The sequence below is a fragment of the Mytilus californianus genome, unplaced genomic scaffold, assembly GCF_021869535.1.
Source record: "Mytilus californianus isolate M0D057914Y unplaced genomic scaffold, xbMytCali1.0.p SCAF_8, whole genome shotgun sequence".
Lineage (NCBI taxonomy): Eukaryota > Metazoa > Mollusca > Bivalvia > Mytilida > Mytilidae > Mytilus > Mytilus californianus.
In genome coordinates this window covers 68,434,482-68,449,083 of record NW_026262734.1, presented here as the reverse complement: position 1 = coordinate 68,449,083, position 14,602 = coordinate 68,434,482, and the positions used below count along the sequence as shown (strand labels likewise).

The following is a 14,602-nucleotide window of genomic DNA, read 5'->3' as shown; positions in this document are numbered from 1 at the left end:
TATTCAGAATTTGGTTTAATAAATGACTACTATAAAGTCTATATTTTCTGTAATTTCTTTTATTCAAATGTATAACCTTGATGTTTCAAGATTGGTTACCTTAAAAGAATTATCCATTTCCATTGACATCAGGTCATAATCAAAAGGAATTAAACTGAGACTAAATTCTTCAATATTTGCCAGGGTACCATATACACCTAAATCCTAAAAATAAACAAAAACAAATTGTAGCAATATATATAAAACACAATGATAATCAACTTCCACAAACAAATTCACAAAAACATGCTTTCATAATTTTATCTAAATCACTAAATTAGTGAGAAAAAAACACATTTGAAATAGGTACATCTTCCCCTTCTAAATATAACACCACAGATTCACCCTTTTTTATGGGGTTGATGCACAGTCATTCTTTCCTTAATGTTTGTGTAAATTTGATTGTCTTTTTGTCTTGTTTTACTCTTGGCAACAATGTTATCTGTCCACTTGATTTATGTACTGTAAATGTACTAATTTTTGTAATGATTTATTTTATTACATTTGTACTGTGAAAATTGCGATTTTTGTCCTTTGTTCAACTATGGCAATAATAACCAAAATATTTCTAAGTTTACAGTATCCAAATTGGCTATTTGTACCTCCTACTTTTCTAAAGGTCAATGTGTTAAAGTATCAAAATGAAAACAGTATTTGGTTGAAATAGAACATTACAAGCATGACAAGACAGAGAAACTGGTTGACAGAAGGAATTTTCAACAACCCGTATCAAATATTACATGCATATTAGGGATAACTGCATGCCAAATCATGTGAATATACCCTCCTTTGTATTAAACATGCCAATTCAAATTTTGAATAGTCTACAGGAAAACATGACACCCTTTCATGAATGAAATCCAAAATGTCACGTTCTTGGAGGAGAAGCAGCAAAAGTCAGCATAAAAGTTTCATCTGGTCAAGGATCAAACCAACCTCCCATATCTGAGGCCATCACACTACCATGATTTTAACAATGTGGTTTAATTTAAGCAGTAAATTGTAAGGCTAAGGGATGACTACATATACATTTTTTTTATAAATCTGAATTAAAATCTCATCAAACTGAATGAAAGGCTTCATTGGATATTGGTGGTAGGGGTATTTAGATGTCCCTTCCTACCCCGCCACATCCATTTTAATTGAATAGTCTTGAATTACAGATTCTGGGAGCCTGGCAATAACTGTAATGGTGATTTGGTCCAGCTGAGCTTATAAATCTGCATCATTTATACCTTTAATCTTTTCTCACAAAGAAGGCTTTTTCTTGGGACAAATATGATGTGATATTCTTTCCTAAAACCTCCCTTTTGCTCTTCCCTGTAAATACAAAATGTATACAAATTTAAAAACTTAATTTATCACTCTAAAGTTTTGAACTATTAAAATGTCATGTGAAGCTTATTTTGAACACACATTTCCCAAACATTCAACAAGATCAATCTGAAAACATAGGCATGATAGGTGATATTATGCAATATTAGCTTGAATGAGCTATACTTCATATCCTTTTTAATGATATTTCATCATATTAAATTGTAGTGAAAATAGCATCATAGGAGACAATTTTTTTACAGATCTAATGTTGCTTAAAAAGTTCTACATGCAGATGTAGAGATCGGACTAAATAAAAGTAAGAAAAACAAGCATTTTGATATTGGCTATTACACGTGTACCCATTTTATCTTTTTTAAGCTTCAATTGGTTTTGTGTGTATTTTACCATACTAATTATTTGATAAAATTATTAAATACACATCCCATATAAAAGTCAAATTTTGTTGGTATCAAATAAGATTGCTCACTTATAAAATTATAAAACTGAATACTAGTAACACACCACCAAAATTATTCAGCAAGTTGAATAATGAGTAAGAAATGGTATAATTGATTGATTGCTAAATGCTTAAAAATCAGCAAAAATATCTACATATCAGGACAATAACAATACTTATGAATATCCACTGCTTTGTACCAGAACGACATGCTATGTAAGATTTTTAACATGCCAGCACAAAAGGTAAGAATCAACAAGAACAATTATAACCCAATAGGAACAAATTAGCTGACTATAAGGTATAAGTTTATATTGCTGAAGGTCATATAGTGACCTATAATTGCTTTTATCTTTGTCATTTGAACTCTGTTGGATAGCTGTCTCATTAGAAATCAAATCATATCTTCTTATTTCTATACTGACTGTAATAAGTTCTGTGCTATAAGATCCATGAGTTTCAGTCTTGGTCTGGCTATAAATATAATATTCTGTACATTACTTGGCGGAAGACCAGAAGTCTGCAGTGGAAACATCTTCTCAACTTCATGTTCCTATTAATAGAAACATTAATAGATATGAATATTGTTAAAAAATAAGTAAAATAGTTCTTTTTAAAAATTGTAATATAGTAGAATAAATTCTCCTTTATTTTGCAGAACCATTACATTTATATTTCCCTATCAGCTAGACTCTTAACATACTATCACTTGCAGCAAAACAGTAAAATATAAGATGCAATGAAAAAAGTAAACTTCTTGGTTAGATTTGTGAGATATATATGGGAAGAATTCAATTAACAGTATATAAAACCACTGCAAAAATTACATTTCATCCCATTTGCAAATTTTTGTGTGAGACACAGAAACAAATACTGTGGATTCATTATTATTCGTTGGATTCCAATTTTCGTGGATTTCATGGGTACAAGTTAACCACGAAATTAAATGTTCAACAAATGACAAATTTTCTATAGGCTTGTATGCAGACTTCGGCAAAACCATGAAATTAAATATCAACGAACATGTTAAGTTTTCCATAATCCACGAAAGTTCAAGTTGGTATCCACGAAAAAAAATGAATCCACAGTTATCAATACATTATAATTTGTACTAATACATGTTACCAGCATATTAATTTTTGTGTTACAAGCAAAACATGAAATTTAGAGCCTATCTAAAATACTTATTTTCAATTGATTTTCATGTATTAATCTTTAAATCATACTTTTTTGAAAATGGAGGCGAACATCAGTTTAGATATAAAATTTCATTGAAATATGATCACTTTGAATGTTTACATATTTTGGCAGCCATTTTGAGAATGTGAAACAGGGTCATTATGTATAACTTGTGATAACACTGTGATTTACAACAATAGTTGTCATTTGTTGCTGTTTATCATATTTGTATTCCATTTATTGTTTTGTACATAAATCCAGCTGTTGATTTTCTCGATACCTTTTATTGATTGCTATGCAGTATGGATTTTGCTCATTGTTGAAGGTTGTATGGTGACCTATAGTTGCTAATTTCTACGTCTGGTTTCTGGTAGATAGCTGTCACATTGGAAATCATGCTATATCTTCTTATTTTTATATTGTTACATAAAACAGGTATCTACTGAATATATAAAGATATTTGAGAGTACCAGTAAAGAATGCTTAATCACTAGCATTATCCTGTGAAACATGAATTTGTAAAAAGGGTTGAGAGATTCTTTACTGGTTCCTGTAGTATCACTTACAATGTACAATCAAGTGAAATATAAAAATACATGTCCAGTTTGTTGGTGTTTACTGTAAATGAAGAGGTTCGTTTAAAAACCAAAATAACATCATCAGAAATCAAAGAAAATATAAAAAAACTATTTCTTAACCCAAATTCATTGTAATATTTACCTTCAGTAAAGAATATTCTGCTATTAAACCAAAAGGTCCAGTCAAATCACTATCCCATACTAATGCCTAAAAAAAAAATCACTGTTATCAAATAAATCTCTAACATACTTCCTATTGTTAGACTGAGAGTCCATTTTAATCCAATACCTGATACATTAGTACAGTAGTTTAAATTTATATTGACTCAATAGTTCAAGTCTAGCTAAAAAAAAGAAAGGTCAAGAATAATGTTTGACCTCCTTTCAGTTAAATTACTGTTTAGGAACTTAAAAGTGGTAAAAGAATATTGTCTATGCTCATTGCACTCCTGTTTTATTTTCTGTTCTTTTCTTCATCCCTCAATATTGTTATTATGATACACACCTTAAAAATTTAGAGGAATAACTAGATATCATTGAGATGGGATCCATCTCTGTGGGCCCCGCTGTGAATAATGTGTGGTAAAAAATTTGTATCTTTATCATTGGACATGGGGTTGTCAACTGAAACCAAAGTTTTTGACCTTGACATTTGACCTAGGAAGTTGTACATAAATTATGACACACCCTCTGGTGTTCGTTTATATACATATCAAGAATAAACTTTGAAATCATAACGATTCTCAAGATAAAGAGCAGACACGATCTTTACCATAGGACATGGGGTTGTCAACTAAAACCAAAGTTTTTGACCTAGGAAGTTGTACATACATTATGACACACCCTCTGGTGTTGGTTAATATACATGTCAAGTATAAACTTTGAAATCATAACGGTTCTCTAGATATAGAGCGGACACAATTTGTTACGGAAGGACGGACGGACGGACAAACTGATCACTATAGGGCGTCCGCCATTCGGCGGGGCCCTAATGATTATCATAAAAGAAAGCTGAATGGTGTGTCGCAAGTTCCTTGTAAGCGAGTCATAATCACAGGATGTGTATTTCAATTAGATTGTGATCAGAAAATTTCAAATTCTAACTGAAAGCTGTGTCTTCTAAAATTCAATGTAACTGCCTGGAAATAGCCTTGAAGTTCATGTTCTAGCATTAACTTAAAATAACAACAAGTGTGCTACTATACCATTGTCAACAGTGGCTGTCAAAATCAATTTTATGTACATTTTTATTAAACATTCTGTGCAAATGCTTTGGCCATACAGCACTTGTACAGTTTTTCTCGAATTTTTTACATTCCTTCTACTGTATCTATCCATATATTGAATTACATCATGTTTTTTTTTTAAATGTTAATAAAGTATTCAAAGATACAAAGACTGATATTTTGTACACCAGAATTTCTATAATTAACTCTTTTTGTCCGTTTTCAGTTGTGTAAAATACGAAGATTTTTTCCTTAAGGTAGGTTTATAAGAAGGGGTGCATATTATGCATGACTACATACTTTCTTAGATTTTTTTTGGTTCCAAAATCTGACAAAGATGAAGTCAGAAGTAAACTATTTTTGTAGAATGTTTTACATGTTATTTCTGCAATTTGTACCTTCTTGTACCTGATATGTTATGTTATATGCAAGTAAAATACAGTGAAAGGCTTCAGAACTTATGTTTACATGGTTTTTGTGTTTTCTTGTGTAAATAAGTCCTGCTCTTGGCCATAAAACTTTACTCAATACACACAGTACAAAATTTATGTTTGAAACACCAAATCCAGTATTTTAATTGGTTGATTTCTAAAATCTGAGTATGATAATTGTGCTTGAAATTTTTATGACTGCAATACCAGAAGTCAAATTTTTATTGTTTCCTAATTTCAGTATACAAACTTTTAGTTATTTGGAAAAAAACATAATTATTTTTCTTCCTACCTACTGTACCATGTTAAATTTTTTTGGCCTCCCTGGCCATGTCTGAAAGGGTAGTGATTGGTTTTGAGAAACAAACAATATTCTATTTTTGGCCTTAATTAGATTTAGATCCTGTTTAAATACAATCTAAGCTTACAAATATCAATATTACTATATAAACATATAAAATATAAGAAAAATAAAGAAAACAAGAACTAAATAATGTAAGAGTTAACTCCCTTAACTAGATACATAGATGTTGAAGCTCTTATCCATACAATAATTGAAGGAAATCATTTCAGTCTTTCAGACATTTAGCTATATATATTTGTTAATCAAAGCTTATAATATTATGTGGTTTTATTGTGTGTCTGTTTGTCGTCTTATATAATAAGTACAAATAATGCAGAAATAGATAAATTATGTATTTTTCCCTGGCACAGGTAAAGTTTAATCATGATCAGGAACAGGGAATAGCACGATCTTCACAACATGTCACAAAAAAGAAGTTGTTTGACTTAGATCTGGGACATAATATATTAACACTAACAGGACTTGACACTCAACAATCATATCAATTTCCTTGTCGCGTCAGTTCTAATTACTGATATGTAACGGAAACAGAGATGTGTCAAATTACGTATTGCTATAATTGACGATACATACGGCTCTACATTACAAATTCAATTGAAACGGTTTTAAAATAATGATTGGAAATTTTCTTATATTTTATAAAACTAATTTTAAGATATTTCATTAATTCCAAAATGATAAAATAAACAATAATACAGAAACTTAAGTTGTTTTTAAAAGAAAAAACGGCAATTGCGATTATTCTTTTCTTTCCTTTTCGTATCTACATTGTATTTCATATTATTAAACAATAAAAATCGAATTTTCACTTAAAAAGTGTTCGAATGTGTTGTTTTTTTTTAGAACAGAGTCCCAGTAAAACAACAACAGTGTTTATGCTTTTAACCTTAAAAAATAAATAATTTCGATAAATAGTTTTTATCACAATAGTTTTGATTACAAATTGTTTTCTTAGTAGAAATTTATTATTGTAATTATTATGCTATTGATTACCAATCAACATGATCAAAGGAACTTAATAAACGTAATTAAAGAAATAATTATCTAATTTTCAATTCTGTATACCAACTAGGAAAAGTATCCCAAGACGACTATAAAAAAGGCTTTGTTCATCATGTTCATGTTTCGTTAAGTTTCTCAAGTAAAATACACAAGCCCATAACTGTTAAACTGAAGTTTGTTAAAAATATCTAATTGATTCCAAAATGATAAAATAAACAATAAGTTTATTTATTAGGGAAAACAGCAATTTTCTTTCCTTTTTTGTTTGTTTTTAATTTCATACAATCAGGGGTACTACTTGTACAAGTAATTTTTATTTACTTGAAGAAGTAATTATAATATACTTATATAAGTAAATTTGTAGGATACTTATACAAGTGTATTTTATTTACTTGTATAAGTAAATTATTTTTTGGCCTAGTTATGTCCCTTAGACATTCAGATTTTTTTACTTATACAAGTAAAAAAGTCATCCTATCTTCTTTTCTTGAATTCTTAGAACTTCTTTGCTCTAACAGAATTTTGAATTGTTTGTCCTTTGCAGATGTCTTTACTATTCATGATCATTTAAGTGTAATTTCATGGACAATGAAAATCTCATTTGTCTGTTATCTTAAGCTTTAGAACACTGCTCATTTACAAGCCCCCAAGGAGCAATTTTTGATGGCCTTGCTCAAATACTTAAGATCTTTGCTCAATCAGTTTCTTTGTTGAATTAATGAGATGAAACATTGAACTCTTATCAAAAATTATGAGCTAACCTGATAAAAATTGTTTAAGGCATGATTTTACATCTCAAAACTTGAGAATTTTTGTGGGATTGTAAAAAAATTTTACTACTACAAGTAAATTTTTTAGAAAATTAAGGGGAGATTATTCAAACAATATAATTAACTTGTATAAGTATATTTTATTTACTTCTTCAAGTAAATAAAGATTACTTGTATAAGTAGTACCCCTGACTGTCATATTATCAACTGCGACACAATAAAAAAAAATATATGATAACATGTACAATGTCCTGTGACTTTCTATCCAACAAATTGCATTTTTTTGTTGTTGCAAGAATTCTTTTCTTCTGTAAAAATTATGTTCATATGATAAATATAAGCTAGCAACAACCCCCCCCCCCCCCCCCCCTTTAATAAAACCTTATTGTTTATATATATCAGTGTATATGATACAAATTTAAAGAGTTGTTGATATTTTATTTTACATTGGGAATTTAATTGTTTTCAAATGCTTGAACTCCTGTAGTGTAGTAACCATTGAACTTCCTGTGTAAAAGATGTCAATATAAACTCATTTGAACATGTTGTGATTTACCTGGTAATCAAATCATTTACACCTAATATACATTTACATGTCATACTGTGAACATGGTGAAAATATTATGTCTCAGAGACACAATTATGTTTATTCACATGAGAAATTAATTGCCATTTTCTTTTAAATATTGAATTTTAAGAATTAACAATTTTGTTAAATATTATGTGTGTTCATCAAAAATTGTTTTCACAGTAGAAAATTATTGTTGTAGTAATTACTGATGGTATGTCATTAACATGATTAAATTCATTTCTTTCGTAAGTCAAAAACAATAAATTTTAACTTTGTCGCTTTATTTTAGTTATATATGCATATATTTCGTTACAGAAGTGTGCCTAAATGCAAAGGGATAATAAATGAAAAGCGGTGGCCATAAATCAGTGACCATTTCACAACGCTTTGAATCACTTCACAACCCGAAAATCTCTTTTATCATGTTTATGTGTCATTTTAATTAATAAATTATATTTAGTTTGGTTTAAAACTTAACAATAAAGCGTTTTTGATGATCATTTAAATATATTCGGTAAATTTACACAGCCGTTGACATCTTTCACTCCAAATCCTTGCAAGTCTCATAAAATCTCGCCGCAACCGGGTGTTTGTTCATGTTATAAGGAAAAAACCTACAAGATTCTAATCCCATTAGTATAATAGTCCCAGCTTAGATCATCTCACAAATCCAGGTATAAAATTACAATAACAGTAGCTTATAGACATCCTGTACTTCTATAATTTCGTCTTGTACATGGAAAATTAGAATATAGTCTTAAAGAGGGGCAGCATAATAAACTACTGTTGGTACAATAGTGTATGAATAAAATGATGAACTCATTAAATAAGTTGAAATGTTAAATAAAATTTACTTTGCAATACACATACAAAAAGTGAGAGAGCACAAACCCCCAAGGGTCCGAGGGATCACCTTATATTGGTTTCCGCCCCCTTAGCTTACTCTTGTTTCCATAATTTGCGGATAACTAAAATAAACCACAAATATATTAATTATTAGTCTGCTTGCCTTAGAGCCAAGACATTTGTCTAGAGCTTCTAAAAGCTCACGTCTGTAAAAATCTCTCAATAAACTCAGGTTTATTTTTCCACTTGACAGGTGAGACCCTCCAGTCGAAGCCATGATGGAATAAATGTGATTACCACAAACAGAATAATTTTAATGTAAGAATGCAACGTCCCAAGTAGCTAATTAATTTCAATATCATTCGGTGCTAGGAAGGTTTGACGAGAGCAGACGATTGCCTCAATGAGAAAGCAAACGGCTACAAAAAAACATTTCTTGCATAGTACTTTTAAGAACTTTTATTGATACAATTCACTACTTTTATAAACTTGAAAGAGTTTTAAAAATTAAAAGAAAGATGATTTTACATCGTCATTTTTACTGGCATTCTATAACTGTAAAGTTTGACCAATAAACGTTACTTTAAGTATCTTAAAATGGCTTGATCGAAACTGTAAACTGGTGGTTGCGTAAGAACGAAAAGTTCAATTCTCTTTTACAAATTATAATAATTTTAGTCCATGGATTATGACTGTGTATTTCCGTTATACATTATGAACAAGGGTATTATTAGTTGTAATAATAGATTATTTAGATATCTTATTGAGTCTTAAGAATTCTATTTCTTGGAGGTAGTCTGGCTAGTTTAGATCTGATATGCATAGTTTGAGGTCTTCCAGATCTGACATGCATAGTTTGAGGTCCTAATCATACATGTATAGTGTTATGTCTTACAATAGACCCCAATATCAACTTCCTTAATTGGACGTTATTAATCTAAATGGTTTAAAGTTATCTCAAATTATTGATGTTTATTGTCATGTCAAATAGTATGTCCTTTAATTAGAAATATAATTTCTTTTACTTCTTCTTTGAAGTTTTTCGTATGGATCAGAATCTCTGCTTGTTAAGCTCACATGGCCCGAAGGGTCAGTGTGAGCTTTTCCAATCACTTGGCGTTTGTCGTCATGCTGATGATTCAACATTGCATTTTCATAATAAAAACATTGAAAAAATAAACAGCATATTGCAAAATGATTTAAATGCTATACAATCTTGGTGTAACAATAACAGTATGAAAATTAATGCACAAAAAACAAAGTGTATGAAATTGGGTTCAAAACAAAAACTTACACAACTATCAGAATTATGTATTACCGTCAATGAAACATGTATTGAAAATGTCCATTCTTTCAAATTACTTGGAATTGACATTGATGAAAATTTAAGCTGGGAGGATCATGTTGATCGTATATGCAAGATTATCTCATCTAAAATATCACTATTGTTCAAAATTAAAGTATATTTGCCTATACACACAAGACAACTGTTTTATAATGCATATATTCTACCATATATAGACTATTGTAGTTCAGTTTGGGGAATTTTATTACAAAAAGATTCAGATAGAATCATAAAACTTCAAAAAAGAGTAGCAAGAATTATACTTGAATGCGATATTTCTGTTCCATCTAATTTTATGTTTTCATCTTTAAAATGGCTATCTTTTACAAAAAGAATAAAATACCAACAATCAATTCTAATGTATAAAATTGTAAATGGACTAACACCTGATTACTTAACAATGCTAAATATTAATGATGTGCAACACCACAACTTACGATCTGTCTCTAATAATGATCTATTTGTTCCAAGACCAAACACAAATTTTTATAAAAAATCTTTTCATTATTCTGCAACAAAGGTATGGAATAATTTACCACTCAAAATAAAAAATTGTCGAAATGTGGAATTATTTAAGAAACATTGTTATAATCATTTTCTTGAAAATTCTATGCGAGTCGAATAATTTGTTTTCTTTCTTTTATTGTAAGAATAAGAAAATTTAATCAAAACTTTACCAATTATTGCCATTTATTGCCATTTGTATGTTTGAATGATTGAATTGTGTATATACTAGTAATATGTATTGTATTTTAATGTATGAATCGAATGTATTAATGTTAACTGTACACATGTATTTTGTTTGAGGGCCTCAATGAAAATTAGACTACTTCTAATTGAGTTACCCTCTTTAAATAAAGAATTTATTATTATTATTATTATATTCGTCATCGACGTCGTCCGTCGCCTATCGTCATCGTCGTCCCCGTCATCTGTCATCGTCAGTAAACATATCGTCGTCGTGCGGTCGTTTAACGTCTTCCGTTAACTTTTACAAAAATCTTCTCCGCGGAAACTACTGGGTTACTTTGAACCAAACTTGGCAAAAATCATCATTGGGGTTTCTAATTTAAAAAAAAAATGTGTCGCATGAGTCTGCCTGGCCAACCAACATGACCTACATGGCTTAAAGTAGAACATAGGGGCAAAATATAAAGTTTGTCTATTATCTTATAGATCTACAAATAAGCCAGATGACTAAAATCGTCAGTCAACTCCTTTTAGGAGTTATTGCCCTTCAATGACAATTTTCACTTTTGTGCGTTTTTGCCTTTTATCTTGAAACTATATAATTGATAAATAGAAATTGATCTACAAACGATTTAACATGGTTGGAATTTTTAATCAACTTCTTTAAAAGTGATGTTTTTTATCATTTTGTTTTGCACTTTTGCCTATGATCTTTAAAACTGATGTACATGAATAAATAGAAACTTTAAAAAGCAAAAATGATCAGTAAGACAAGATCTACAAACAGGTCAGCAAAGATGAAATTGTGTGTTGTCTTCAAATAGGAATTAGTGCTCTTAAATTACAACTTTTACCCTTTTTTGAGCAAAATCTATAGAAGATTGAGAAAAACTATAAAATGCTCCGACATGAAAAGGCATTCTATATCTCCCTTTCACTGTCTTTATAGTCAATATACTAGTACATAAATGATTTGCACCGCTACATTGCTTTTCACATAATTATTTACATATTTTAAAAAATATTGTTAAAAAAGGATGTTCTGTTAATACATAAACACCCTTATCAACTGAATCAAAATTTTCATCAAGATATTCGTACACGCATTAAATTGTTTTCGATCCATCACTTTTAAATTACAAGTCTGTGCTAAAAAAAAAATAACTCCCATCATGTGTATATAGTAAGTTCATCTATTGTAATTGAAAAAAATAAAAATAACGGGAATTGAATAAGTCCATAACCCGCCAATTCGGTCGAATGTCTTTAGACGTTGATTTTAGAATTGCAGCCATTTCAAATTTCAAAATATTTTTTTCTTGCCAAGTTTTGATTGTACAAATATAATTGTATAAAGCATACAAATCTAAATGATTTTTGGTATTTATAGGTATTATTTAAATATGTGTGTGTAACTAGTCAGAAAATAAAATTTGTAATCATACTTTAGTCAGTACTTCGGTACTGACATGATTTATAACAAACTTTTCTAAAATTGTCCGTTTATAAATTTTGAAATTATAAAGAAACTAAGGTTTCAACTCCCTCAGGCAAAGTTGACAGATGAATTTGGCTATTTGTTTCAGGTATTTTTGTCATATAGCTCTTCAACTGTTTCGGTACTTATACATCCTTCGGATTTCAAATGTTTGGCATTGAGCTTTCCTGATGAAGGTAAATCCAGAAAAGCGCTTCGGACGTCACGCATGAAATTATAAAACGTGTTGTTTTCAATTTTTTTAACACTTTTAATGAAATCATGAGAGTCACTTGATATCATGAAATTTCGCCTAGCTACCAATCTCTTGACGTATATTATGTCTCTGTTTGAATCAATGATTTTGGGGTTTATGACCAACAATTCCTAATTTATACCTTTTTTCATATTAGGGATCTTTTACGTAGTTTTTCGAAATGAAAGGTGTAAATTTATCTTTGAAATATCGTGGGATAATTAAGGTGTAAATTTATCTTTGAAATATCGTGGGATATTTACCCCTGATATTGATCGTCGGCCGGAACAGATACAGATCGAGGATCATTTGGAAGGGCGTCATCAACACGAAAGCGTTAGGGTAAAAAGTCTATACAATAACCACGTATGTTGATCCATAAGGAGCGGGAAACTCACTTTGATACATCTTACATCGCTTCCAGAAGTAATAGTCACTGGTTTGAGTAATAAGATTATTAATTGATTAATTTAGCATATCAATAGAGATGATATTAAGAGAATTATGCACTATCAGTTTGAAGACAAACTCGCCGATTTAGATTTTTATCATATTATTTTGACATTTTGCTACAAACTACATATTAGTAAACAAGAGAATTAATCTGTTATTTTTATTTTCACATCCCCGAACTACCTTAAACGTTGCCCTATTCTGTAAATTGTGTGTAAAAACAAAATCCTTTCATTAATAGGCGGCAATACACTGTTAGTTAACAAGGAAATATATGTAAGCATTTAAATAATAAAATTTCCCCTTTTATAATAAAGAATTCCAATACTCGGGTTTAATTCAAAATAAAGCGTTTTGTAAGCTGCATTTAATGTACTTTCTTACATTATTGTGAAGTAACTTTGTTATTGGTTCTTTGCTTAACTTTTTGTAGGGAGAGGTTATTACTGTATTAATGTGAGCAAAATAAACATAGAAATCCTCAAAATTTTACCTTTTAATTTACTATTTTAGACAATAAAAATGATATCGGATCATTAATGATTACATATATGTGTATTTTGTTTATATTTATAGTATAAAACTGAAAAGTTAACCGGTTCCCATTTAAGGATCCCTGAATTTCCGGTGCATTTGTTTACCAACAAATTAGCTTGAAAAACAGACGAAAACAACACCCTTTTCCAGTCTACAGATCAAATAACATAAATTAAAGCACACATGACCTATAAACGACATAAAAAATATCCCTGCAATGGTACTTCCGGTGGTCTTGAATACAAAATGATGCGAATATGATAATTGGTTCCTTGTTTAATCAATATTCATGGATGTTGATTATCTGTGGTAACTGTTCCGAGCATCTTCAATACACATAGTACTGTGAGGCTAGTACTATAGAAGGAGTTCAAGGGCTTACGTTTTAGTATGAAATATTAATGTTACATCTGGGACTTTTGGACTCTTCTGAGCTCTCAGCAGATCTGAAGCTCAAAATGGAAGGCCAGAATCCAACAGGTGAGGTTTATTGGTTAAACATTTGATTTATTATGTATATATTATGATTCAAATTTTCAGCCAGTATGCTTTCCTATCATATAATCCTTTTATAAAAGTAAAGTATTTATTTTCTCATTTTTTTTTCAGAATCAGAAAACCGACAGAATCTGTTAAGAGCTGTCAAGAAAGAGGTTAGTTTCTTGATGTTGTTTAACTTTGTGGAACCACACATAACATCCCTTTAATATTGATACAAAAATCAATAGCATAATTTATGTTTAATGTGTCAGTGGAGAAGTAATTACAGTTTTCAATTGATTAATTCTGGGACAGCACTAATTCTACCCTGATTTTCAAAGATAGCATAAATTAAGAAAAACAGAAATAAAAGTTATGACATACATTTTTCATTTGACATCATCAATATTGGAAAATAATGTGTTTAATCTGGGACCAATAGATTCATGTATGACACCCAGTTTTAATCAACAGAACTATTTTTTATCAGGCCTGCCAACTTTTCCAGAACACAAATTTTTGATTTTTTTATTGGACAAAAAATATTTTTAGCAAACACATTAAGTAAGCTGCAAGCAAATCCA

The 14,602-nt window shown here is 29.8% G+C and overlaps 2 protein-coding genes across 8 annotated transcripts in view; one reads left to right on the top strand and one right to left on the bottom strand.

The window, feature by feature from the left end:
- Positions 1-9,065, bottom strand: part of LOC127713005 (vacuolar protein sorting-associated protein 33A-like) — a 31,372-nt gene extending 22,307 nt beyond the window's left edge. The window contains exons 1-5 of one of the 2 annotated variants that reach the window (XM_052219596.1): positions 8,944-9,065; positions 3,713-3,778; positions 2,239-2,366; positions 1,275-1,359; positions 100-204 (exon numbers count right to left, since the gene is read on the bottom strand). In XM_052219596.1, the coding sequence (XP_052075556.1) occupies positions 100-204; positions 1,275-1,359; positions 2,239-2,366; positions 3,713-3,778; positions 8,944-9,057 (498 nt within the window). In that variant the 5' untranslated portion in view covers positions 9,058-9,065. The remainder of the gene's footprint in view (positions 1-99; positions 205-1,274; positions 1,360-2,238; positions 2,367-3,712; positions 3,779-8,943) is intronic. The other variant, XM_052219594.1, reaches the window with a different exon arrangement.
- Positions 9,066-13,642: 4,577 nt separating this feature from the next.
- Positions 13,643-14,602, top strand: part of LOC127712999 (small G protein signaling modulator 1-like) — a 361,281-nt gene continuing 360,321 nt past the window's right edge. For all 6 annotated transcript variants that reach the window (XR_007987360.1, XM_052219585.1, XM_052219583.1 and 3 more), the window contains exons 1-2: positions 13,643-14,018; positions 14,148-14,191. Coding sequence is in view for 5 of the 6 variants with exons in the window: in XM_052219585.1 (XP_052075545.1) it covers positions 13,940-14,018; positions 14,148-14,191 (123 nt within the window). In the remaining variant the exon portion in view is untranslated. The remainder of the gene's footprint in view (positions 14,019-14,147; positions 14,192-14,602) is intronic.